The following is a 24,689-nucleotide window of genomic DNA, read 5'->3' as shown; positions in this document are numbered from 1 at the left end:
TGGGGGTGGGGGTGGGGGGGTTCTCAAAGACAACGACAGGGATTTGATTGACTTTAAACCTCCAGCTCACGTGATCTTGTTATTATTTAGTGGAATTTGACAGTTTTGTAGAATTGTGATAAATTACATTCACTTCCACTTAGTGGCCAGCAGGGGGCAACACGGGAATGAGGAGAAACACCTGCAATTTTCACTCTTCAGATTATTAGATTAGATTATAATGGCTTTTTTGAAAAGTCTTTAACGCCTGGTTCAGACCAAATCAAAAGCACATTTTAGAGCATCACCCGGAGTGAAAAGGAGCCGGAAGAACAAAATTTTAAGCACACAGATCAATGGTCTGTCAGTCATTTACTTCACAATCAGCACTCCATTATCATCCCCACTCATACATTTACAGTCTACATAACAGGCAGCATTCATCAGGTTCATACCCTCTAAATATTGTAATTTTTAAAGTGAACAGTATTAACACACGTCTTCAGCTCTGTCTGTAACGAATTATCCACAATCTGACACCACATATTGAAATGCACCTCTTTTAAATTTGTCCTGAAAAATTGATGTTTGAAATGAAATTTCCTTCTGTTGCCCTGATCTTCTGAAGTAAGCTAGTATAGCGCAACTAGATCTTTACGTTTCATCAGTCAAGACTGAGGAAACTGCAGTTAACTCTATGTATCTATAGACAAAGAAACTTTCCCATCCTGTTTTTTCATGTGTAAAAACCATAAACTTGGTTTTGTTTCTATCAAGTGACGTGTTTTTATCAAACCACTTTTAAAAGTCTATTTCATTTCTTTCTACTTTCTGACAGAAGTCATCGTCTTTAGAACAAAAAAAAAAGTCATATAATAAAACAAAAAGTAACAACTTTGATGCCTCAATTATATCATTTAGAAAACTTTAAATTTTAAAATCCATAGAAATACTAAATGTATTAAAATTCTGTTCTATCTGAAGGTTAACTGCTTCTGGAAAATTTGTAGTTCACTCTTAATCAGAAAGAGCTGGTAAACTGGATGAATCAGACATTAAATCCACAGTCACACGTCCAACAAACACTACTGCAGACCTCATAAAATAATCACAAAAAAAAAACAACCCCAAGGCAATAAATTACCAACAAAATGCAAGTTAAGTAAAAACTCCTCAAACTTTATAAGAAAGTGGTACAAAAAAAAAAAAAACCCTAAAAAATGTGACAGTTTTTATTCCAGTGAAAAGAAGAAGCTTCCACTGCCCTGACTCTGGAGTGTATCTCTTTAAAGCCATTCGCTGGAAAACGCAACACCGAGCTTGTTCCTCTGGCCGTTCCCACACTTGGAAAGGTAAAAAAAAAAAAAAATAATAAAAATAGTATTTCGACAAAGTCTTTCAAAGAAGGCCTCGCGTTGAGTTCGTCATGAATCTGAAGTCCTCCTCCGCCCGGGACACTGTGAGGAGCGCTGCGTCTCCTGCGAGGCCTGGAACAGAGAGCGCGTCAGCCTCGCCCTGATTCCACCTGAGCTCAGGCGATCCGTCGCTCACCTTCCTGGCCTGCTCCAGCAGCGCCGCCGCCTCGGCCTGGCCCAGCTGCTGCACCATCTTGTAGAGCACGCCGTCCGTGTTCTTCAGCAGGTTGAAGGGTTTGTCCAGCTCCACGATGGAGCCGCTGTCCAGCACCTGAGGGCAGAGCGGAGGGCGGCAGTTAGAACAGAAGACGGTCAGTCCTGCTCGGCGCAGAGCGGAGGTCAGGCTCCGGAGGAGACTCACCAGGATGCGGTCGCAGTCGATGATGGTGTTGAGGCGGTGGGCGATGGTGAGCACGGTGCACTCTCTGAACTTGTCCCGAATGGTTTTCTGGATCAGCTCATCCGTCCTGCAGCAACACGGACATGTTTAGGACTGACCGCTTTGGAAGTGTGTGTGTCGTGCGTCGTGTGTGTGTCGTACCTGGGGTCCACGTTGGCCGTGGCCTCGTCGATAATGAGGATGCGGTTCTTCCTCAGTATGGCCCTGGCCAGACACACCAGCTGCCTCTGGCCAACGCTGAAGTTGGAGCCCGACTCGGCCAGGACGGTCTCCAGCCTGGCGGGAAGCTCCTCCACCACGCACTTCAGCTGCACCTGCGGGGAACCCGGACCGAGGTTCAGGGAGGGGGAACCCGGGCCCCGGCGGGGATGTTTACCAGCTTGCTGACCTCCTCCAGGGCTCTCCACAGGCTCTCGTCAGTGTGCTGGTTGAACGGGTCCAGGTTCTTCCTCACCGTGTCGGTGAACAGCACCGGATCCTGAGCAGCAGAGATTACATTCAAGCCTGGGTGCAGCGTTCATCGTGTGGAACCAAATGCAGCAGTAGGCGGGCAAATGTTGACACTCTGGTGTTAAATTTGCAGACAGTGCTCATGAACTCACAGTTAAGTATAAATGCTGCCACCTAGTGGCTGAAATGTGGAGACTTTTTCACAAAATGTGTCTGTGCATGTGGTGATATTATTTTTAAAACCCTCTTGAATTTTTGTTCATAAACTCTCCTGTTTTTGATTTATTGCCCCTTGGATTCATGCCCAGAAATCACACCGCTGTGCAGACTGACTGACAGTTACAGCTGCTGCTCGACTGGCTCCAGGGCATCAAAACCTGGATTTCCTCAAACTGTTTAAGACAGAAGTGAGGGGGGTTTTGTTGGTACTACTGTCGACGTTCCATAAGATTCTCTTCAATGTTCACTGTGACAGTCACTCAAAAACCAGTCCAGCTCTTGATGCCGACGCTCCTCGTGTCTAAATGGGTTACCTGAGGAATGATGGACATCCTCCGGCGCAGGTCGTGGAGGCCGATCTCAGAGGTCACCACGCCGTCGATGAGGATGGTTCCCCGGGGCTCAGCCAGGCGGAACAGAGCGGAGATCAGGGAACTCTTCCCCGCGCCCGTCCTGCCGACGATCCCCACCTGGGACACACACGGGGGGGGGAGACGGCGCGTCAGCGGTCGTCCTGAGAGAGCGCCGCCTGCGGGCGGAGGCGTGTCACCTTCTCGTTGGGCTGAAAGCTGGTGCTGATGTCCCGGAGGACCGTCGGGCCGTCGGCGCTGTAGGAGAAGTTCACCCTGCTGAAGGTGATGCTCCCTCGACTCGGCCAGTCGGCGGGCGGGCGCCGCTCCGTCTCCCAGGCCGCTTCGCTCTTCAGCTCCGTGTACTCCACCACCCTCTCCACGGAGGTCATCTGGAACGCATGGTTTACACTTCAAACTGCACCCGGAAGCTTGGAAGTGTTTCATGACGACGTGGAGAAGGAAGCGTCCTCACCATGTTCTCCACCTCGGCGCTTTGTCTCACTGTCCACTGGAAGTTCCCCACCAGCGTCACGGCGTAGGTCAGCACCAGGCCCACCTCTCCAGCCTCCAGGCCTGGCGACAACAGTTCATTTCTCCCTTATTTGCCTATTCTCCCGACAAAATAACCAACACATTTGAACAGAGAGCATGGTGGGGGAAAAAAAAAAAAAAAAGATGGCGAAGGAGATAAAGGCCCGTCTGTGAGACGTGTGAATAAAACGGCAGGTTTTAAGGTCAACGTGCAGCCGACTGTAACGCCCAGGTATCCAGAGGCGCAGACAACCTCTTTGGCCTTTTTTCAGTCATTAACCAGAGAGTTTGTGTCTACTTCAGCAGACTCAGGATCCACAGCATGGTTTCAAACCTCGGCTGATCTGTGCTGTTTATGAAATCCAGATTTATGGCAGGAGAATAATTAGTCTTTGAGCAGATCATTAACTTTGTGTCTGTCAAGCTGTTTTTTTGAGGAGATGGAGGCGGCAGCTCTAACTTGCCTCATCAAGTAAGAAAGTTTCAGGTTTTCAAGCCTGATCTTGAGAGAAGAGACACTGCTAGTCTCCCAGTCAATGTTTTTTTTTTTTTTTTTTTTTTTTATTAATGGCATTTGAAGGAGAAAACATCAGATTTCAACATTAAGTGGCTCCATAAGTGCAGCTTCAGCTTCCTACCGTTTCGGAGCAGGATGCATCCAAACGACGCAAAGGTGATGAAAATGGAGCAGATGCTGTCGAGTCGGAGCGCGAACCAGCGAGAGGTCATCAGGAAGAGAAACCACGCCTCTGAAAACACACCAGACGGGTAAAGAAGTGTTACGACCGACGCGCTGCGTAAAACGCGCTCGCCGTGGATTCAGACGATTTGAGAAACCTGAGTGGAGGTCTTGATGGGCGTCGAAGGCTCTCTTCAGCCTGTCCTGGGCCCCGAAGGCCCGGATGGTCCACAGGCCCTGCAGCGACGAGGACAGGTGGGAGAAGACGGGACTCCGAGCTGCACCGGAGACACACAGCAGCGCCGTCAGACAGGGTCGGGGTCGGCTGGGCCGCCTCCGGGGCGACGGGGACCTACTTGTGGATTCAAGGCGCTTGACGTCGCGCGACGTCCTGAGGTAGAAGCGTCTCATGTACAAAAAGAAAAAGAGCAGCGGAACGACGGGGATGAGGATGAGAGGGATGACTGAGGCCGCCACGGCAACGACGCCCACGTTCTGCAGAAATAACTGGGGAAAAAAAACAACAACCAGAGGTGAGGATGCACAGCGCACGGCGTTCAGGTGGACGTCTGTCTGTCTGTCTGTCTGCTCACTTGATAGAAATCCATAAATGTGATGGGAAGCATCGAGTCCATTTGGCTGATGTCTTTGGAGAACCTGTTGAGGATTCTCCCTGCAACACAGGAGAGACAGAAAACTTTTTGGGGACAGGTGAGGACAATTCCTCTCGAGACTTAGAGAAGTCGTGTGTTTGATGCATCCCGGACCGTGAATGTAGCAGCGGCGGCGGCTCCGCGCTCACCTATGGGGTTGACGTCGAAGAAGAGGACGGGCGTGCGCAGCACGGCGTTGAACATGCTGTTGTGCAGCGTCTGAGCCGCTCTCACCAGCACGTGAAAGATCACCAAGCTCCTGGCGTAGCTGAACACCACGGCGGCCGCCGTCAAACCTGCAGACCAGACCGGCGAGAAATCCCCGTGGAGATTACATAATGGAATTTACTGCGTCAGAACTGGCAGCGGTTGAAACCGGGAAACAATGCAAGGCGTACCTGCGTAGATGCCGAGGTAAAATTTCAGGTTGTTGTCTTGACCTGAATGAGTAACGTTGGCTGCGTTTTTCAGGTTCACATTTGTGACCGTGCTGTTGGAATACTCCTCCTTCGCCCTGTCATTAAAACAAAAACAAAAAGCGACACCGAAACAACGAGCTGCATTAAAAACCGGGTCACCTTTTGTCATTAAAAAAAAAAAAAAAGGAAGAGGGAAACGGTGCTGACCAGTACACCAACCACCAGTCCTGCAGGATGTATGCAACCTGTGGAAACAGAGCGAAGCCCTCACTGTTTGTGTGTCTGCTCCCCAGAAACATGCATGCTTGTCATTTCATGTTAGAGACACACAACAGATGAGTCAGGCGTTCCAATAAATTAATGACAGTCATTATTGTCTTGAGGTTGTATAACTGTACCAGTCATGTACTTTGTACTGAAGACAGTTCAAAGAAGTTATAAAAACACTGGCAGTCAGGTTTGTGGAACAAGTTGAGAGGTGAATAATTCACAGACAGAACAAGGCCATCATTTCATGTCATTTAATTTTGGCTAAAACACAAAGTCAGCTCGGCGTAACTCACACACCTCTGCGACGACACTGAGCAGGACGATCAGGATCAGCACCAAAAAGTGGCAGCCGGCGGTGAAATACTTGAGATAAATGTCGCCGCTGACGTTCCCTTCGGCCCGAGCCTCTTCCGCAAAGCCCCGCAACGTTTCGACCTGCAAGGGAGCAATTAATCAACCACGGCTTCACACTTCCTGAACTGTGCAAATAGAGAAAATCATCCTGGGAGAATTGATCGTGAGGGTTTGATATTTATGAAATGCCGTGTTGAGTTGTGTGGATCTACCTACAGGCGGCTTGTCGGTGCCGTTGCTCTCCGGAGGCAGCAGGCTGCTGTGGGAGCAGTGCGAGCTGAGGGAGCGAGTCGTCCGGCTCAGGATGGACAGTTTGTCCGATTCGGCCGAGCGCGACCATTTGTCCTGCTCCTCCTCGCTCCGCAGGAGCGTCACCACGTCCAGGTCCATGCTCTGCAGCTCGCTGTAGGTGCCCCGAGCCGTGATGTGACCCTGCAGGCACCGCGTCAGTTAGTGAGAAACGCTGAATGTAAATCAAAAGGGTCGGCACGTTAACTTTCCTTCGAATGTTCTGTCAGTGTGTGGAGTCGATGATTTATTACTTTTCTTTGAAACCAGAGCAACTACTGATTTATTTTCTTGGAGGTATGTTTGTCACATAATTTTCTTCATATGTGATGTTGTGTTACTGTGTGTGCTTAATAAAGGCTACAAATTTAACACAGTTTAATATTTATTGAATCAAAAAAGTGCTGTAGCTGCAGCCTCAGAAAAAAAACCCTAAAACTGGAGCAATCGTTCCTCTTTTGACGCATGATCACGAAGACGTTTCGCACAGACCTCCTTGAGGACCAGGATCTGGTCCGCCGCTCTCAGATGCTGCAGCTGGTGTGTGACCAGGATACGACACTTGTTCTTCAGCAGGCCGCAGATGCATCTGAACACACACAGACACACACACAGAATGTGAAAATGCACCACATATTTCAGAATTATCTACACAAATCATGCAGAAAAAGAGGCCACTCACTGTTCAAACAGATGTTTTCCCACTTCTGTATCCACTGCACTCAAAGGATCATCCAGAAGGTAGATGTCTGCCTCCTGATACACAGCTCTGAAAACACACAGCGCAGGAAAATGAAGGCCTCAGTGCGCAACTTCAGCAGAACAGAAGCTCCACGTCTACATTTCTGACAAATGTGTGAACGCTGTCTTGAAGCATTCCTCAGACATTGCGCAAAGACAGCGAGACATTCCAGCGAATGTGCCTGAAACATACGGAATGGCTCAGAAAACTATGAAGACGGTGCACGTAATGCGCGCACATCTGCAGAGCTCTGAGAGAAGGCGGCCCGGCATGCAGGCACACGTCGTCTGAGGCTCTTCAGACGCAGGGAAACAAAACCGGTACTGTTGGTTCTGCATCCAGTCGGCCCTCGTACCTCGCCAGGTTGATGCGAGCTTTCTGACCCCCGCTGAGGGTGGCTCCTCGGTCTCCGATCAGCGTCAGGTCTCCATCTGGGAACAGCTCCAGATCCTGCAACGCAACAGGCACACAGTACGTGACACACCAGGAGCAGGGTGCAGGTGTCCCCTCCCGGACCAGAGCAGGTTCTGTGTGTGTGCTCTGTCGTCCTGGAGGCCGCGACCTGCACGACAGGCTCAAAACAAACATCAAACAGCTGATGAAGTTCAGCCTCGACCTCAGCTATGCACACAGATTATGCAATTCAGAAGCTACAATTAGAGAAGGCACGCTGTTCAGTTTGTGCTCATGCGCCGGAAGGACGGAGGAATGTGTTTTCACTCCCAGGGCTGAGAGAACAAATGCATGTCAGATTTTCATGAAGACCGAGCTGCTTTTCGGTCAGAAACTCAAAGTGGGCGTGGCTAACGTAGACAGGAAAACACGGCACCTCCTCTTGGATTTGTTTCACACTGCCAGGATGAGATGACGCCCTGAGAAAACGAACAAACGGTGTCCTTCTTTTACCTTTTAGCTGTGAGAGCACAACATCAGAATCTCCTGAGGGGCAGAAGTCATTGTACTGGCGTGTTACAGCCGACTTTACAACAACTATACTATTTAATAAGCCTGCGTGTTTCAGACATGCAGAGAAAATAAATTCAGAAAGGAAGCTATCAAGATGTGTTTTTTTTATATGCATCACTGTTTTCCTTCATTCCTGAGGGCACCGCTGCAAAGCTCGACATGAATGACCTGCTGTTTCCCCAAGGAGGCTGATGAAGTGTGGTTAGATTAGCGAAAGGCTCCGGGCAGGTGGAAACGCAGCATGTGACCCAAAATGCCCTCGTTCACACTGATCACAACAAACAGCGAGATCTGATCAGTCTGTTCTCTTTAGTGTGTCACGATGTTAAAAAACAAAGGTATTTATATCCCAGTGAAATCTAAAGGGAAGCTGAGGAGCTGTCGAGAGGAGTGTGTGAGCCCTATCGGTGCGTTGACGGTGAAATACAGAGTCCCGTGTCTCACCCTCTTCAGAGCGCAGGCGTTGAGGACTTTCTCGTACCGCTTGGCGTTCAGCTCCCTCCCGAACAGGATGTTGCTGCGGATGGTTCCCGGGAACACCCAGGGCTGCTGGCAGGCGTAGGTCAGCTGACCGCCCACTTTCACCGTCCCCGTATCACGAGGCAGCTCTCCCAGGATGGCGCTCAGCAGGGACGACTGGTGCGAACAGCAAACACACACACACACACACACACACACACGACTGAGAGGAGCGACGTGGTTTTCGCATGAAAGTCGACGATAAAAGCGAGCGAGCGAGCGCGCTCACCTTTCCTGCCCCAACTGGTCCGATTACAATCACGAGCTGGTGCAACTTGGCCGTGACTGAGATGTTGAGCAAAGAAGGTGCATCTAAAGTCTGGCAGAGGAAGAGAGAACAGCGATTATCGTAAAATATCTGACAGCCTGCTATTAAACTGATAAACGTTCACACAACACTCATCGGTGATATGAATTATTTCGCGCTCCTCACATGACGATATTCACCTTGTCCCAGTAGCAGGTGAGCTTCTCGATCTTGACCATGTCCTCGTCCTTTTCCTTCACAGTCAGTCCAACTTTTTTCCTTTCCACCTCATCCAGGAGGAGGAAATCCTGCCAGGAGTCACAGGAGACACGGTTTGGGGAATCTGCCCAAAACTCTTCTTCACAGCGAAACTTTCCCTCCCACATGGTATGAGAAAAGTACATCCAAATCGTGCCGTCGCTCCAGTTTTAAACGGATCCCAAACAACATGCAGATATGAAGGAAAACTCTTCTCGCACAGATATTCGAAATCGAAGAAGCTGTGGGATTGTTTACATCTGCCGGCCTGAGACTCCGCTCCTGCTTTCTTATCGTTGCCTTTTTATTGTTTTTATTGTATTTTATCTTGCACTTGGTATTTTTAGGATGTTGTGTCTATTGATGGTTCAGCTGAAGTTATTTTTAAAATGCTTCAGAAATCAAAATGAGCTGAGTTTGCTTGTTACAAAAGAAACTCGTCGGAGGTGTTTACACATTAATTCCCACTGGCAGATTTCCTACGTTCCCCTGGCACAGAGAGATAAGCTCACTGTGCTGAAGAGCAGCGCTGAAATTGAAAAATCGCACACTCTTATGCAAACATACATAGTTCAATAATGAAATGAGGATAACTGAGCCTGAAAGATGAAACACACAGTGAAGCAGCCGCTGCAGTAATTGCTGGTACGTGTTGAAACACCGTGGCTGGATTAACAGAAAAGCTCAGGATCATCATTCCTGGAGGGGCCGACCAAAAACCATTGCGACACTGTGTAAAGAGTATTCTGGAAACTTGTGATTAATGCGTGTTTGCACCGCCGCTCTGAAGCCCCGAGTTAATCAAACAAGGTTTGTGTCTTCAAGAGTCTCCTCGTGTGTCGTGGTTTCCGTGCAGAATTGATTTCACGTTAAATCTGGGCTGTTGAACTACTTGGCATCAAGTCAATCGCCTGCAGATCAAATGGGAGTCGGTGTCATAACTCACTCGCCGCGTTACATAACATTCTCAGGAAGCCGACTTCGCCGTGTCTCACGCTCGAGGTTTTGAAATTCGCCGTCACTCACCTGAATCCTGCCCACGCTCACCAGCGTCTCGGACAGCTTCTCCACCGCCAGGGGAAAGAACAGGGTGACGGTGAGCTTGATGGTCCCGTACAGGGACACGGTGACGAACACGGTGCTGGCGGTGATGGCGTTGCCCAGCAGAGTGTAGACGGTGAAGGTAACGAACACGATGATCTTGCTGCTGGCGAAGAAGGAGGCCATGTTGAGCCCTCGCAGGTAGGAGCTCTTCAGCACCTGACTGATTTCCTTCCTGTCCAGACAAAAGCAAACCCGATCACACCAAGGCTTTAAAGTTGATCAGGTTTAGAAAATGTTGAACAAACACCTGTGTTCATCGAAAGGGGGGGGGGTGTTAGAAAAAAAAAGTCACAAATCAGCAGAATGTGTTATCATCACTCTGCTGACTTTTTTTTGAGAATGTCAGCGTCTGGCTGAGGTTTTACGGCGGGACATCGCCCACTCATGCAGAACATGTGGTATGCACAGGGCCTCATGATCTGCTAACGACGAGCAGGAACACTCAAACACTGTTCCTCGACATTGAAATGGCCTCGGGGGGCCTCGGTTTGGTCCCGGATAGTTCAGACAGTGCTTAGCCAGCCGCTCTTTTCTAGGAGAAATGTCAAAACAATCAGCTTACACAGACTGACGAGCCAGGTGGAAGAAGTCCAGAGGTGAAAGGAAATATTTAAAAGTCCTTGGAATTAAAATAAATCTACTGAACCGATCATCAATATTTAACTCTGCAGGTATTTTCCTCAAAAAAATGAGACACCTGACAAATTGAAACATGCACCTGGTTGCACCAAAGATCAGCGCCTGCCTGCAGGCTGCACTGATCATGTGCTTCACTGTTCAGTCACGTGAACTTCAACAATCCTGTCTGATCTTTCAGGGGTTCCAACCTCGGATTTCAGCGGCTTTATGAGTAGATCTCATTCATGCTAATCCTCCTGGGGGAGAACTGCATGAAGTCACCACGGTTGGGATGAATCAGAAGAAAGAAGCTGCACCCTCTGGCTGCGTTTTGACGTCCAGGTCAGCGGTCCTGATCAGAGTGTGACTCTGTGCCTCCACTGTCCCCGCTAGAGGCCCGCTCTTCGCTTCATGTTTTTCATTTCCATGGAATTTCCTCGAACACGTTAAAAGGTAATTGAGAACGGCCGGCGTTAATGTGTGACCAACATCCAAATATCACGCAGCAGCCGGCCAAACGAAGACCAGGAGCCTGAACGCAATCTGAGCTCTCCACCTTTGATGATTTAACAGACCTTAAATGATCTCTGCTTCACAGGCGATGGTGAAACAGGAAGGAGGAATACAGTTTTCATCATTACGATTCGCTGTGGAGAAAAGTATCGCTTTTTATTCTTTCTAATTTAATATTTTAACATTCTCTTCTATTCACGGTATTCTATTTTGTGTGGATACCATAAAATAATTTTCCCCTTTTATTAATACAGTATCTTTTAAAATCTGTGTTCTGCTTCAGGCTCGGTCTGGCAGCTAAAAAAAAAAAAAAAAAAAAGCCACAGACAAGCCGCCCATTCACATTTGGAAAACCTGATTTTGACTCTTACTGTTAAAAGCATTTGTCAGGAGAACTGTGCATTATTTGAGAGATTCTCTGTATGTTGGGGAGTTTCGGCTGCTTCTCGTCTGTGAGGGCCGGACGCTCACCTCCTGACCTCCGTGACCAGAGCAGAGAACGGGATCTCCCAGGCGTACATCTTGATGATCCTGATGCCGGAAACCACCTCGTTCATGATCCGGATTCGACTGTCTGCCAGGACGGCCATTTTGCTCCTGTGTAAACCAAAAGACGGTTATTGTGTAACAATCTCCTAAAATAAGAAAACTGATGCCAGGTTTGACTAGAAAGAGACGCTAAATGTTCAAGATTAACAGATGCTGCTGCGGTTAGTCAATGGAGGGAACGCTCAGGAGCAGTTCTCAGAAATCCTGCGTTATGTTACACCGGACTTCTTGGAGTTGTTGCAGTTTCATTCGGATCAACCATTTACCTGAAGATGCCGAAGAGCTTTCCGAACCAGGTTTGCACGGGCAGCATGAGCAGGATGACCGCCACGCCGGCCAGGCACGAGGGTCCGATCTCGAACCAGAGGAGAACGAGGATGACCACGGCCTGCAGGGGCCCGACCCACAGGTAGTGCAGGTTCAGAGGGATCTGGTCCGGGGACAGATGACGGTTTTTTTAATCTCTTCTCGGGCCTTCTGGTTCAACACGTGACCGAATAAAGTTCCCCCTGGATGGCGAGCTCGGTGGTTTATGTGTTACGTTAGATTAGATAAGATCAGTGCACGTGTCGTGTGTGCGAGCGTGCTCACCTCGTCAAACCGGTTGATATCGTTGGAGAGGAGGTTGACTATTTGTCCAGTGGTTGTTCTTCCCATCGATTCGCTGCTGAGGCCAAGAGCCTGGAGGGAGAACCCCACCTTCAGAATAAAACACCAAAACAGTCTAAATAAATTTGCGTCTCACCTTCCTGTAGATGACGTGACACATGGCCACTCGGATCTTCATGCCGATCCTCTGGAGGTTGTAGTAGTAGAGATGCTGGAGGATGGTCAGCGCGAAGGAGGACAGCGACATGGCGGCAGCGTAGGCGTACACCAGGTAAAGACTCATCTGGTCGCCGGGGTCGTAGTTCTCGAAGTACAGGATGATCTTCCCCAGGAGAAGAGGCTGGATCACTTTGATCACTTCCTGTACGACGCGGACGAGACGCACACTCACTTCAAGAAGAACTAGTTTGTCTTCTATGATGAAGCGCGGACACAACATGTCATTACTCACAATGAAAAACACAAAGAGTCCGGCCGCGGCGAACCGCTTCCCGTAGCAGCTGATGAGAACTCTGCTCAGCCTCGGCTTGTGGAGCTGTTTGGTCGCTCGTCGGACTTCAAGGTCCCAATATCTGCATCAGAAACGTGGCGTTTAGTTCACTGTCACCATGTTATCTTTGTTTTTTTTTAAGGTCAATTTGTCTCATTCAGGCACCAAAAAACAGAGTCTGACTGTAATTTTTGTGTTACAGGTGCACTAATTCATGTCACCGTGAGACAAATCTGACTAAAAGCAACCCAGAATTTAGCCGCAGTGTTTATCTGGAAGGATATAAAGCATCCGTCACCTCTGCAGCTCCTCTCCCAGCGTCTCTGAGCGATCCTCTGGAAGGACGCTGTACATGTCGCTCTCCTCCAGCTGGCGTTTGTGGCTGAGGTGCAGGAAGGGCGACAGCCAGCTGAAACACACACATCGCACAAGTTGGGAGTTTTAGCCACAACTTCAACATGATCGACCAGACGCCACAACCAGTCACGATGCTTCACTATATGAGGAGGAAACCACCCGTCGCATCATGTCGCTTCATGAAATTTCTCTAGAAACACAGCCTGCAGCTGAAAAACCCCGGATCGCACCTTTCTCATTGTCCAACATTTCCAGTATTGTCACCACTAATGGATTTCTGCCTACTTCACAGAAATACTGGTGATATGAGCGTATTACTCATGTGTTACACAGACTGTGCCACGCATGAGTAATATTCTCTGGAAATGTTGCTTCTAGGCTCGGAGAACATACACAACGAGAACGTAAAATAAGTAGACAGCTATACATCAGAATAAGATCGATAACTCGGTTAAATAAAGGGGGATACAAGACGAAAGGTGCAGGACAGAGAGGTCATTACTTCAACCAGCCGTAACTGTCTGCTGCACAAAAAAACTTCAGTATTTCAGAGTGAAGAATCGGCTGAAAGCGTGCGCACTGACTGATGGGTAAAGTGATTTCACACACAAACCCGTTAAAATGAGTGGATCATCTCCTGGATCTGTCGAGGAGACTCAGACAGCGGCGCATCCTGCCCCCTGGGGGCAGATGAGCTTTCTGTTCGATGGAGATCCTGATCGCCAAAGCTGTGGGATCGTTTCTCCTCAGCAGATCTAGCGGCTCTTCTTTACACTCATCTGTCCCGCTCTGCTGCGCAAATAATGGATCCGTTATTTGTGCGGATCAATGTTTACACAGACAGATAAACTATTAACTTCCGTTAAACTTTTTTTTCCCACAGAGAAGGCAATCTTATTGAAAAGTACAAAAAGTTCCTTTAGAAAGCTTATGTAATCTTTTATGTAAGATTAATTTACGGCGTTTGTCCTCCGGACCGCTCGTGGAAAATAAATAACGTGACAACTCGAACCTGCTGTGATAGTATCAGAACGGAGTTTATCAGGATCCCCTCCGACATTTTTCCGTTTTCAGGTCAGGTGAGCAGAAACACTGTTGCAGGAACAGATGATTACAGCCAATTTTAAAAATGACTTTTTTTAAGAAAACAGAAGGAGTCTGCGCTGAAAGCAGTTATTTCCATCCTGACCTGCACAAAGCTGAGCCTGAGCACGATTTGTTATCGTTTTGAAGACCTTCCACTTGAGTAAAACTGGAATTTGAACAATGAAGACATTTGAATTCTCTGTGGATAAAATTGCAAATTTCCAAAATTGGTCAACAAAACAATGTTTTTATTCAAGTTGGGAAATTGAGTGAAAAGTTGCATTAAAAGTGGACGATTTGTCCAGAGTTGCGGAGTTAAAGTGATGCCTGGAGCGAGGTGGGTCATCCGATTCATCCCTGCTGGAGGACCTTCCGTTACAGCGCGTGAATAATGTGGCGTGACCGCCGCTCGCGACTCACCACAGGAAGACCCTGGAGAAAAAGCCGGCGGAGGCCAGCGGGTTGTCCTCCCCGACCGTCTTCGTAACATCCATGTCGGCGCCAGAGAGCTCCGAGCCGCGCGCACGGAGCCGGAGACTGTCGGAGACCTGCGGAGCGCGCGGCACGTCTTCATTTAACGCGCGAGGGGTTGACGCACATCACGTAAAGCGCAGCGCCGCCTCGTTCCAGCGGGACCGAGAGATGATTAATCAGAGGGAATTCCAAGCAGCGACACTGACAGGATGCAGGCTGCATGCTCTGACACCTCCGGCTGCAGAAGGACAGTAAATGTTAATATTATCAGTGATTCCGGGCAGTTTGGTCCGTTCTCTTATTTTAAATTGTACTACTGTAACACTGACCTATTTCTACTGTAAATTCTCATTATCAACAGTTCAAACAGATGGTGAGAGAGAAAAGTAATATCAATTACATGAATCGTTCTCATCTTGTTTTCTTCAAATTGTAAACATTCTATGTTATTCTGTGGAATGAATATGATATGAATAATCCACTGGTTCAGCGTTTGTATTGTTGAACCTTAAGTCAACCATTCCTTCATTCGTTTATCATTCTCTTTTAAAAATCCATAAGGCTTTAATATTGAAAAATCCAATTTTTTATATCTTTTCACAATATGGAGCTGCTTTGATAACTGAAATCCCCCTTGTAGAATGAAAAAAAGTGTATTTCTTTCTTATAATCAATTTAAAATATATACGTGTTTCCTTAAACTTGAAGCCCAGGGGAAAATTCTGTTGGATTGTACTCATTCGTCTTTGATACAGATGACATTAATACGTGATCGTAGTTGTCATTTTCAAATTGTCATCCACATGAATCCCTGGAATAAAAATTAGGATTAAGATTTTCTCATCTCTCAATTTCTGCACATCACAGTCAGCGATCGATGGTGGTCCAAATTCCAGAGGTACTTGAACGCAGCACGCGGATTTCGCCTCGTTTCCACGCCTTCTTGCGTGAAGCGGAAAAAACGTGCAAACCTCGGCCGCGAGGCACGTGTGCCCGAGCTGTTTTCTAAGAAACCCTGGACATCACGTGCGGTGGGTACTGTTTACAGCAGTTTAGGGTAAAGATCAGCGGCAGGAGAGGAAGTGACCTCAGGTGATCAGTGATCGATGAGAGGGGAAATGAGAGAAGCAGGTGAAAGCACGAACCAAACAAAGCAGGGGTTGAGAGGTCACGGTGCTTCCGCCTGGGGAACAGGAAATGTGTGTCACTTCAACTCGGCTGGAAATTAAACACAATCACATGTCAGCTTCCCCAAAACAGCTTTCAAACATTCCAGTGCAGTTCAATACCAGGGATACCAATCAGGTTAGAAGTAGAACTTTAATTTGAAAGAATTTTCTCCGTTTTACTCATTTTCATCCCACAGTTGAGAAAACAAACAGACATGAAAGGTGGGACATTTATCAGAATGTACTGAGCAAACTAACGCTGTAAAACATAACAAGTGTGTTTAGGCCTGCAGCATTTTTTTTTCCAAGTGACATGAACACTTCAGGTTCATTCCCATAGAGAACATTTTGTCATATTTTCTCATGACAGCATTCATGTGTGAAAACAGCACGATTTAAAATGGCAGAGAAACGTGACATACCAGACCTGACTGATGCTTTTTGAAACCAATTAGAGAAACAGCTCTGCTCTGCTCGGATTTGTTAACTGTGCTTCAGTGAAACTCTGCGTGGAGAGTTGTTCTCCCGCCGTGCGACTCGGCCTCCTGCTGATATTCAGACCAAAGAATGTCGGCCTCAATATGGATCCTGTCACTGCATCTGCAGACGCTGCGAGCAGACCGGAGCTCCAGGCGACTCGCGCTTCAGGTCGGCGGCGCAGCGCTGCAGAACTCCCACTCAGTGACATCGGCTGAGGCCAGATTAAAGAGTACAAAGTGTGTGTGACTGAGTGTCCCTGTTCCACCTCGCCGACACAGGTTCCATCTGCAGAGCTGCTTTGTGCTTCCTCGGTTAATTAAGAACTGTTGTTGAAATCCACAGAGACTTGCTGATCGCATTTCTGCAAACTGCACGCAAATCTAAATTTAAAGCGTCTCATTTTCCCCTATATCCTGGGAGACGGCGGCCGTGTGCACGGCCCGAAAACAAACATGTACATGACTTTCTCCCACGCGACGTGAACTCCTCGTGACAGAGGATGGCGTCCGGGCCGGGCCCCAGCTGCCGCCGCGCTGACATCAGGGGTCACGGTTACGTTTGACCTACTTGCAGCGCGGTCAGAGAAGCAGGGACAAAAGCAGAGCGGGGCACAGGGGTGGGGGGCGGATTACATGTTGTATGAGTTTTTATAACTAACAACTCTGCTTGAAGAGCATGCGGTGGAGAATGCTTCAAGTCCAGAAGGAGAGTCCACAGATGTGACTGAAGCGCTAAACCTGTTCATACTTGGTTAAAATACTGAGAAGACCTGCGCTACGAGGCAGCCCCACGTTTCCAGTGAACGGTGACATGGAATGAAAGCCACTCTGTACTCCTGTTATTAGCTCAGCCTGTCAAGATGTCATTTTCAATTTACTGCAGTCTTAAAGTTCAGTCCAGCACCTAAACATAGGCTGAAGCAGGAGGTCACATGAGCTGCGTTTAGGGTGATTTTCACTATTTACACCACAGTAAAAACATGAGAATGGCGGGAGACGGGCCGATAATAGAAACAGGTGGTTGAGTTTCAACCATAAAGTGAACCGTGAGGGAGACGCTGTCCGTCCATGCAGACCGCCTCGCCTCCTCAGGCCGGCCTTCCCACTGGTGTTCATATCAACCTGCTGAGAGATGGGAGCTGTGCTTATCCAAACATCAGCTGTAGTAGTGTTGACTGACTGACGACCTGTCACTCCTGGCTGTTTTCGCCTCGGCCCTCCAGGTATGATGATGATTAGCAGGTATTTTGTCCCACAGCGGCGGCAGCGTTGTGGCCTCCCCGAGTCTGAGCTCTCTGCTTCAGCACGTTTCAAGTTTCACTGTCTGAATCTACAGCCCCCATCCAACAGCACGGTTCAGCTCCATGTCTTCCACATTTAAAACACAATAATCCTTGAAACTGAATTGTTTGAAGACTGAGACTGGCTTGTTCTTCAGCTGAAGCCTCACACTTCTCTACTGAAGCCTTCATCTGGATGCTCTGTGTCTCTTAAAGTTATCACTGATCCTCCAGATGTAGAATAACTCATTATGACTTAAACCTGGCTGCGTGTCAGCGTGTGCTGGGAAATTAATGAAACTTAAAAAAAAAAAAAAATGGATGAAACATCTTCCTTAAATTGTATGTTAAGTAGAAGGTATTTATTTTTCTGCATATTGATGATCGTTTTCACAGAAGAGTAAAGCGGGATATGTGATTTGCTGCGATTTGTTTGCCCTCTGGTGGCCACACTGAGTAACTACAACAATAAAAAAAAACATCAAAACATGAAAAAATAAAAAATCCGTCTAAATAGTCAAAATAAGTTATTACATCTCATAACCACAAGAGGGCATAATACCAGACATTTATATTTCTAAGTCAGACATTTGAACTTGAGTAATAACGGTGATATTAGATTCGTGTGTGTTGTGTTCTCCAGTATGTAGTCGGCTGTCACCACGGTTCAGTGAAGTGTTTTGGAGGAACTCAGATCAGATTGTCGTCGCCGACGCGGAGAAGACGTCGTCTGTTCACACTCCAGCCGTGTCTGTCACCCACACTCTGAGGAAGACGAATTCAACGCTTCCTCTTCCGTTTCCCAGCACGACTGTGACCGATCTCCTCACTCAGAGAAACACACCGCCCTGTTTGTTGTGTGAAATACATGGGACTTCATCACAGCGTATTTTCTCCACATGACAGTGTGTGTGTGTGTCTGTGTGTGTGTCTTTTCTGTTGTTTTGATGCTTGAATTTTGCTGAAGATTCAGACTCGAGTCCCTTCAGACACATGAACTCTGCATCGCAGCCTTTTCTTCATGTGACATTCAAGGCATTTAACAAGATCTGAGAGAAGCTCTTCACCATTTAAAATAATGGTTTATTTCTTTTCTATGCCACAGATGAGTGATGAAAACACCGGAGACAACTTTTGAGTGTTTCCTTTCAAGTTTCTGTGAAAAAGAAACGTCTCATGTCGCTTTGAATGAATCACAACCAACTTTTCTGTCTTTTCTTTCAAAGAATCAGAAGGTTTTTACGATCAGTGCAATAATTGGCCGCTTGATTTTTTTGTTTTCTCATCGTCCACAGAAAAAACAAGGGAAATTAATGCAAAAACTGCATGGAGAAGCAGGAAGAGATGCACAGTTTCAACACACACACAGTAAAGAGCGTCTCTTTATGATCTGATACACTCCTACTACCCTCCATGACTCTTCCACTGGAACAAACGTTCGTTCTCTTCGTCCCTGAGCGGGTCGTGTTTTCTCTTCACCTCAAGTCAAAATCTGGACCGGCGAGCGTCTCCTTGACCCAGGGGTCTGTCCGCGGACAGAGTCCGTCCCGCAGGCCTCACCGGCCGCCGGGTGCGTCGGGGTTCTTGGGTAAATCCAGCAGCTCCTGGATCCTCTGCATGTCGTCTCTGGTTCCCGCCGCCTGAGAGCTGAGGCTCAGGTCGTCAATCAGCGCGTCCGTCAGCTGCAGACGGGCCGACCTGGTTATGCAAGACCAAACTGTTACTGATCACTTTCATGAAGGACGACTGTCGTGCAAGTCCAGGAGAAAGAGGAAGACTGAAATGAATTCATTTTAAAGTCATAAATATGAAGTGAAGTCCCCTGACACAGCACACGGAGGATTTACTACACCCCAGCAGGACATTCACACAAAAGAACAACCAGAGATTTATGGTCGTCCTTCTCTCTGCATTCCTGGACGTCATTATCTGTTACTTCTAATGAAAGCTGGTCTCTGCACCTGAGCTTCAGTGTTGACCTCCGTGTCTCTGCAGAGCGACACTCGAAAGACACCGAGCGTCAGGAGAACGTAAACCTCCGCTGTGGCGGTGCAGTGAGGAAAAGTTCAGACAAATACTTAGAATTTGTGTTTATTTCTCACCATTCCGCCAGGCGGAGCTCGTAAAGCTCCCTGCGCTCCCTCCTCCTCCTCTCTCGGAACGTTTCTCCGGTCAGCGACTGTAACCCGAGGACGGCGGCGCCGACGGGGACCCTGGGAAGACATTCGGTCACGTGAACCTCGTCTCTGAGCAGAGTCGCTTACAGCCGTGCTTCTTCAATTTCTCCTCCCAGTTTAAACAGTAAAGAAAACACAGGAATGAAGTATTTCTAAATTCCAGCCCTGCCGACGGCTCTGAAATCCCCCATAAAAGCTGAATGAAACGAGAGGCGCCGCCAGACTGGATCGCCTCCCCGCTCGCTTCTCACAGCCACTAAACATGTTTGGCCTTTTTCAGGGTCTGCTATGAGGCCTTTAAGCTCGCTGGACTGTGTGTGTGACTGCTAAATGTTTCCAAATGTGCTGTTTTGTCGTCACTTTCGACAGATTATACATGCTGTGCATGTTCTGCCAGAGCGGCTCCCCGTTTGGATCGACTCCAACGAGCTGTCCGTCAAACACACGTCTGCAGGAATTCAGCGCCCCGTCATGCCGTTGGAAACCCCGCTCGCCGCCAGGTCGCACCTCCGCCACGTGACCCACACCCAGGAGGAAGTGTGTGTGTGTGTGTGTGTGTTTGTGGGGTTCTGGACTAAGATCTGGGGTGAGATCTGGAGCGTGATGTGCTTCTTCGCGCTTTGCTGCCTGGTTTTATCTTAGCCCCCCCCCTCGTTTTCTGCCCCCGCTGCACCTGGCATAGCCGGGCCTGTTTGCACATATCAAACGCTCCAGGTGGCTGGCCACTGAGGCAGACAGGGACAGGAGGAGGAGGAGGAGGAGGAGGAGGAGGAGGAGGAGGAGGAGGAGAGCCAACATGGCGCCGGCGATCACGGAGGCGATTCAAGCTATCCTCTCCACTCCGCTACACCATCACACTCAATTTCCATTAAACAATCAGCTTCTTTGCTGGGTGCGCTCAGCTGGGGGGGGGGGGGGGGGGGGGGGGGGCAGGAGAAGACGAGAGCAGAGTGGAGCATCTCCAAGTCCACATCAGAGTGAGAGGCTGGGACAGCGGAGAGGGGCAGCTGCTGCCTTGGCCTGTCTCCTTGCTCTCCACTCCAAAACACGAGCCTCTGTGCTGCACATGAGTCCCTCTGGCACCGAGTGCAGGATGGGGGGGGGGCTGGGGGGGCTCGGGGTTCAGCTGGGCGACAGAGGGTAGCTGGGAGGGGCGCAGCTGGCTGCCAGAGCACTCGCTGCTCTTGAGCGTGGACGTGCATACAGGCGTGAGCGAGCGAGCGAGCGAGCACATCTGGGAAAAAAGAGAAGAAAAACGCCGGCGTCCGACGGCCGGGACGGAGGCAGACTCACCCCAGGACGGCTCCAATGACGCTCCCCGCCACCACGCCTCTCAGGCCCAGGTTCAGTCTGAACAGGCCGGCGGTGACAGCTACACACACACACATACACACACACACACCATAAACACAGGATCAGGACAGTAAACCTCTGGAATGACGCAGATTCATTCAACTCACACACCACAAAGCATCCTGGAAAAGCTTTTCATGAGATAAAAAGTGTTTAATGGTCTCTTCAGCTGCAAGCATCACTTGTTTCAGAAGAGACGTTTCATCTGGATTAACGTCAGGCTGTTGAAGGACGTGGATTAGACTGCAGGATCGTCGCAAAGTTTCAAACATGGAACAGAGACAGTGCAGGGACGACAGGCTGAACTTCACTGCTTCTTCAGATTGTTGAGAGAGGTTTTAATTTGCACTCTGGCACTAAAGAGTTATGATGGCTGTAAATAACATAGCTTTAAAAAAAAAAACAGCCTTTGATGGACGTCTGAAAAGTGCCTGCAGACTGGAGATGAAAACATTCAGGACAGAGTGACAGAGTGATTTGAGGAATTTACTGTTTTTCAGAGAAGGCAAATTGGAAAAATGTCAAGATGTGAATTTCAAAGTGTGGGGTGAAAGAAAGGCAGTTTAATTAAAAATACTAAATTAACAATGTGTGACCAGGATTCGCAGGATTTACTCCACAAGTTCAAACTAAGTTCAAAATAGAGATGCAGTGAGTCATTTCTACATGGTTTAACAGGAACGTTTGTAGCAGTGAAAGAAAGACAGACTCACCTCCAGCTCCAACAAAGTTACTGATGGCGTCTTTATCGCGGTACACAGATAATCCGGTGTTGACGCCACTGCAGCAGGTGGAGAGGAGAAGGAACAGAGACGACGGGATCAGCCGGGAGGCATCATCTCAACATCGAGTTTCAATAAAGTCAATCGATTTATCACTTTCGCTCAAAGTTTCTTTTATGAGCTGTTGAGTTCATTCACAAAACAAAATAATTTACTTCAAAAAGACATTTCAAAAGCAAAATAAAAGAGCATCAAGAGATGTGTGTAAAAACAGCAGCTTCAGCTGCAATAAACAGTTGTTACTGAACACATAACGGTTGTTCTGCTTTGCACAGCGGTCACGTCTGACTGTTGTAAACGTGTCTCATCGTCACACGCTTCACCGTTTTCTGCTTACTTGAACACAGAGACGATGACAGCCACCCTCCAGCCCCACCTCCACCCGTATCTCACAAAACCCCGGATCGCCGCGTTATGGGCCGAGCGCTGAGGAACCGAGAGCAGAGCTCAATGAGGCATCCCTGAAACTTTAAACTCAGAGGAGAAGCACACATTATTTATATCTGAGCTGATATGCGACAGTGATTTACCCTCAGATGAAAAGATGGTATTTACATGCTCTACAGTGGGTTGACGCACTGGGGCACTTACCACCGCATCCACCCGACTGTGGTACATTTCGGCCTGGCTGACCTGGATGTAGCGCTGCCTGGCGTGGCGAGCTGCCGGCATGCCCCCCGTACACAAAACCAGCAACCACACCCAGGATTCCGCAGTTGATCACGTTGATGATCTCCTCTGGGTATTTCTGCATCGCACTGCAATGAGACGGGAATCACTAAACAGAGTCACCAGACTCTCCTGTCTCTCTGTGTCTGAAAACTTCTGTGGTTCATACAGACTAGACTGCAGCAGTTTTGCACCTTTTAAACTGATTTTCACACATATTAACATTATTCACATTAAATATGAAATTCAAGGTGATTAGACAAGAAAACTTCCAACATTTCATTATTTTGACACTGTGGCTTCGTCACAAACTGAAGCCCAAAAAATGGAAACTGCAAATTTACCAGATTATTTGGACACAAAGTGGTGTTTTATTGTGTAAAGTTAGAACTGGTAGTGTTAACTTGATATCAACCAAAAGGCTCAAAATAAGTAACTCCTCCACAAATGCACAACAAAACAATCAAGTAGATGAAGAATGACTGACTCTCTGTCAAAGAGGTCCTTGATGCGTTCCCATCCTGTGTCTGGTAACTCTGGTTTGCCAATGTTGACTGGCAGTCTGTAGGATGAGGTGATGGGTGCAGGAGCGGGACTGGTGGATGAAGAGGAGGAGGAGGAGGAGGAGGAAGAGGAGGAGGGGGTGGGCGTCTGTGCAGGCTGGGCAGCAGCCACGTCAGCTGCGTGGACCCTGGGGAGTGGGAAGCAGAAGAAAGACGGCCTGGCGTGCCGGATGAGGCCCCGCAGCAGGCCGGTGCTCGGTGCGGCCTGGGGGGCCGAATCTGGACATCTCCCCCGCGGGGTAACGCTCGCTCCGTGCCACTCCGGACGCATCACGCTTCAGCTGGCGCCGGGCTGCGGCGGGGAGGCAGAAACACATGGCCGCGGGTTGAGATGCTGCCTCGGCTTAAGCTCCATCCTCAAAAACAAACAGCTCGGGGGCAAATGAGATCCTGGCAGGGCAACACGGGCGGTCCGACTGAGCAGCTGTTAAACGCTGCAGTCCTATCAAAACACACTGGCACACTTTCTGATGGAAAACATGGCTTTTTATATGAAATGAGCTCTCAGAGGAATATTGCAGTCGCTGAAATCTTTGCTGATCCAGGGTCAAAGGTAATTAAGAGTTAATAAAGAGTGGTTGTCAGTGAAACTCTGGATAATGGCTGTTTAATACTGAATGTGCCCTGTGTTTATTCAATCCTGTCATAGGTGGGATGCAATTCTAATAAATATTAGACATATTTAAACATCTTTCAACTGCACATCACTCTGTTGGAAGAAGGTCAGAAATTTATCACAGATTGAGCATTTAAAGACGATTTGATTTTACATTTTTGATAATATTTCATGTATATTTGCTTTACTACAGCTTCCTGTGGGATCTCACTAGTTGCTAACAATGTAGAATGTGAAACAGCTGCAAAACATTAAAAAAATGTAGATACAAGACATGGAAAAATGACAGCGAATGCAGAATCGGGCAACAGCTGCAGTGCTGTCTGCATCCTCTTTGAAATAAAACATGAGTTTCTGAGATCTGCATTTTGTAACCTTCACGTAACATCACTTATAGTTATGCTGACAGGTCACTTCATCTGACCAGGAGCAGCAAATCTGTGGTAATTCTGTATTTCCAAGTGCCACTGATTTCCTGATAAAATCTGCAATTTAAAAGTAAATACATGTGAATTCAAGAGTGCAGTTTGCTGGGATGATGAGCCGAAGGACATTTTATTGAACGGTATTTTAACGTAAACATACATGATGAAGGCCATGATTGGAGGTTATTTAACCTGCAGCCTGACTGATGTAAACATGTGATTAGATGCATTGATACCTGATAAGCTTCAGGTCAAACAGTTTTTGTTCTGTACAAACCTCATACTGCATGAACGGGAAACAGACACAGTCTCAGACCAAAACAGACTTCAGCCGCTCAAATTAACACATGAAGCATCTAAAAATGCTGCTTTAAAGAACTCAAAACCTCCATGTCCGACAATGGAAGCATCATTAGCATTTAGCAGTTAGCTTCGGTTATATTGCAGGTAAAGAGCGGCTTACCGGATAACTCCTCCGAAACGAACGGTTTCTTTTCTTGGTTTAGAGGCAGACGCTGGTTCATGTGAAAGAAGACATTATTGTTTTCACGTTTGTCCCCATGTGTAATCTGTTCTCACTACTGACAGCGACCTCTGACCTCTGAGGCTGCGGCTCATTGGGCCGGTGAAGGCA

At 48.0% G+C, this 24,689-nt stretch overlaps 2 protein-coding genes across 2 annotated transcripts; both read right to left on the bottom strand.

Moving 5' to 3' along the window:
• Positions 1-343: 343 nt before the first annotated feature.
• Positions 344-14,562, bottom strand: LOC115383833 (multidrug resistance-associated protein 4-like). Its single transcript, XM_030086022.1, has 31 exons — positions 14,489-14,562; positions 12,924-13,034; positions 12,587-12,707; positions 12,272-12,496; positions 12,118-12,207; positions 11,793-11,956; positions 11,449-11,574; positions 9,769-10,018; positions 8,685-8,792; positions 8,467-8,556; positions 8,163-8,354; positions 7,108-7,202; positions 6,693-6,779; positions 6,503-6,599; positions 5,939-6,154; positions 5,666-5,803; positions 5,306-5,343; positions 5,078-5,193; positions 4,829-4,975; positions 4,620-4,699; positions 4,383-4,533; positions 4,185-4,304; positions 3,986-4,096; positions 3,289-3,389; positions 3,014-3,205; positions 2,778-2,933; positions 2,183-2,272; positions 1,936-2,108; positions 1,756-1,861; positions 1,531-1,665; positions 344-1,466 (listed from the first exon to the last, which is right to left on the bottom strand). Exons 1-31 carry the CDS (start codon positions 14,560-14,562, stop codon positions 1,404-1,406), a joined length of 3,963 nt encoding a protein of 1,320 aa, XP_029941882.1. The 3' UTR covers positions 344-1,403.
• A 3,353-nt stretch (positions 14,563-17,915) lies between these two features.
• Positions 17,916-24,666, bottom strand: timmdc1 (translocase of inner mitochondrial membrane domain containing 1). Its single transcript, XM_030086238.1, is given in 9 exon segments — positions 17,916-19,168; positions 19,573-19,683; positions 20,941-21,019; positions 21,714-21,781; positions 22,120-22,208; positions 22,374-22,460; positions 22,462-22,540; positions 22,939-23,306; positions 24,519-24,666. Coding segments are annotated over 8 exon segments (1,002 nt in total). The 5' UTR covers positions 23,286-23,306; positions 24,519-24,666; the 3' UTR covers positions 17,916-19,026.
• Positions 24,667-24,689: the final 23 nt, after the last annotated feature.

This window comes from Salarias fasciatus, assembly GCF_902148845.1.
Source record: "Salarias fasciatus chromosome 23 unlocalized genomic scaffold, fSalaFa1.1 super_scaffold_20, whole genome shotgun sequence".
NCBI classification, from domain to species: domain Eukaryota; kingdom Metazoa; phylum Chordata; class Actinopteri; order Blenniiformes; family Blenniidae; genus Salarias; species Salarias fasciatus.
This window is presented reverse-complemented; position numbering and strand designations above follow the sequence as displayed.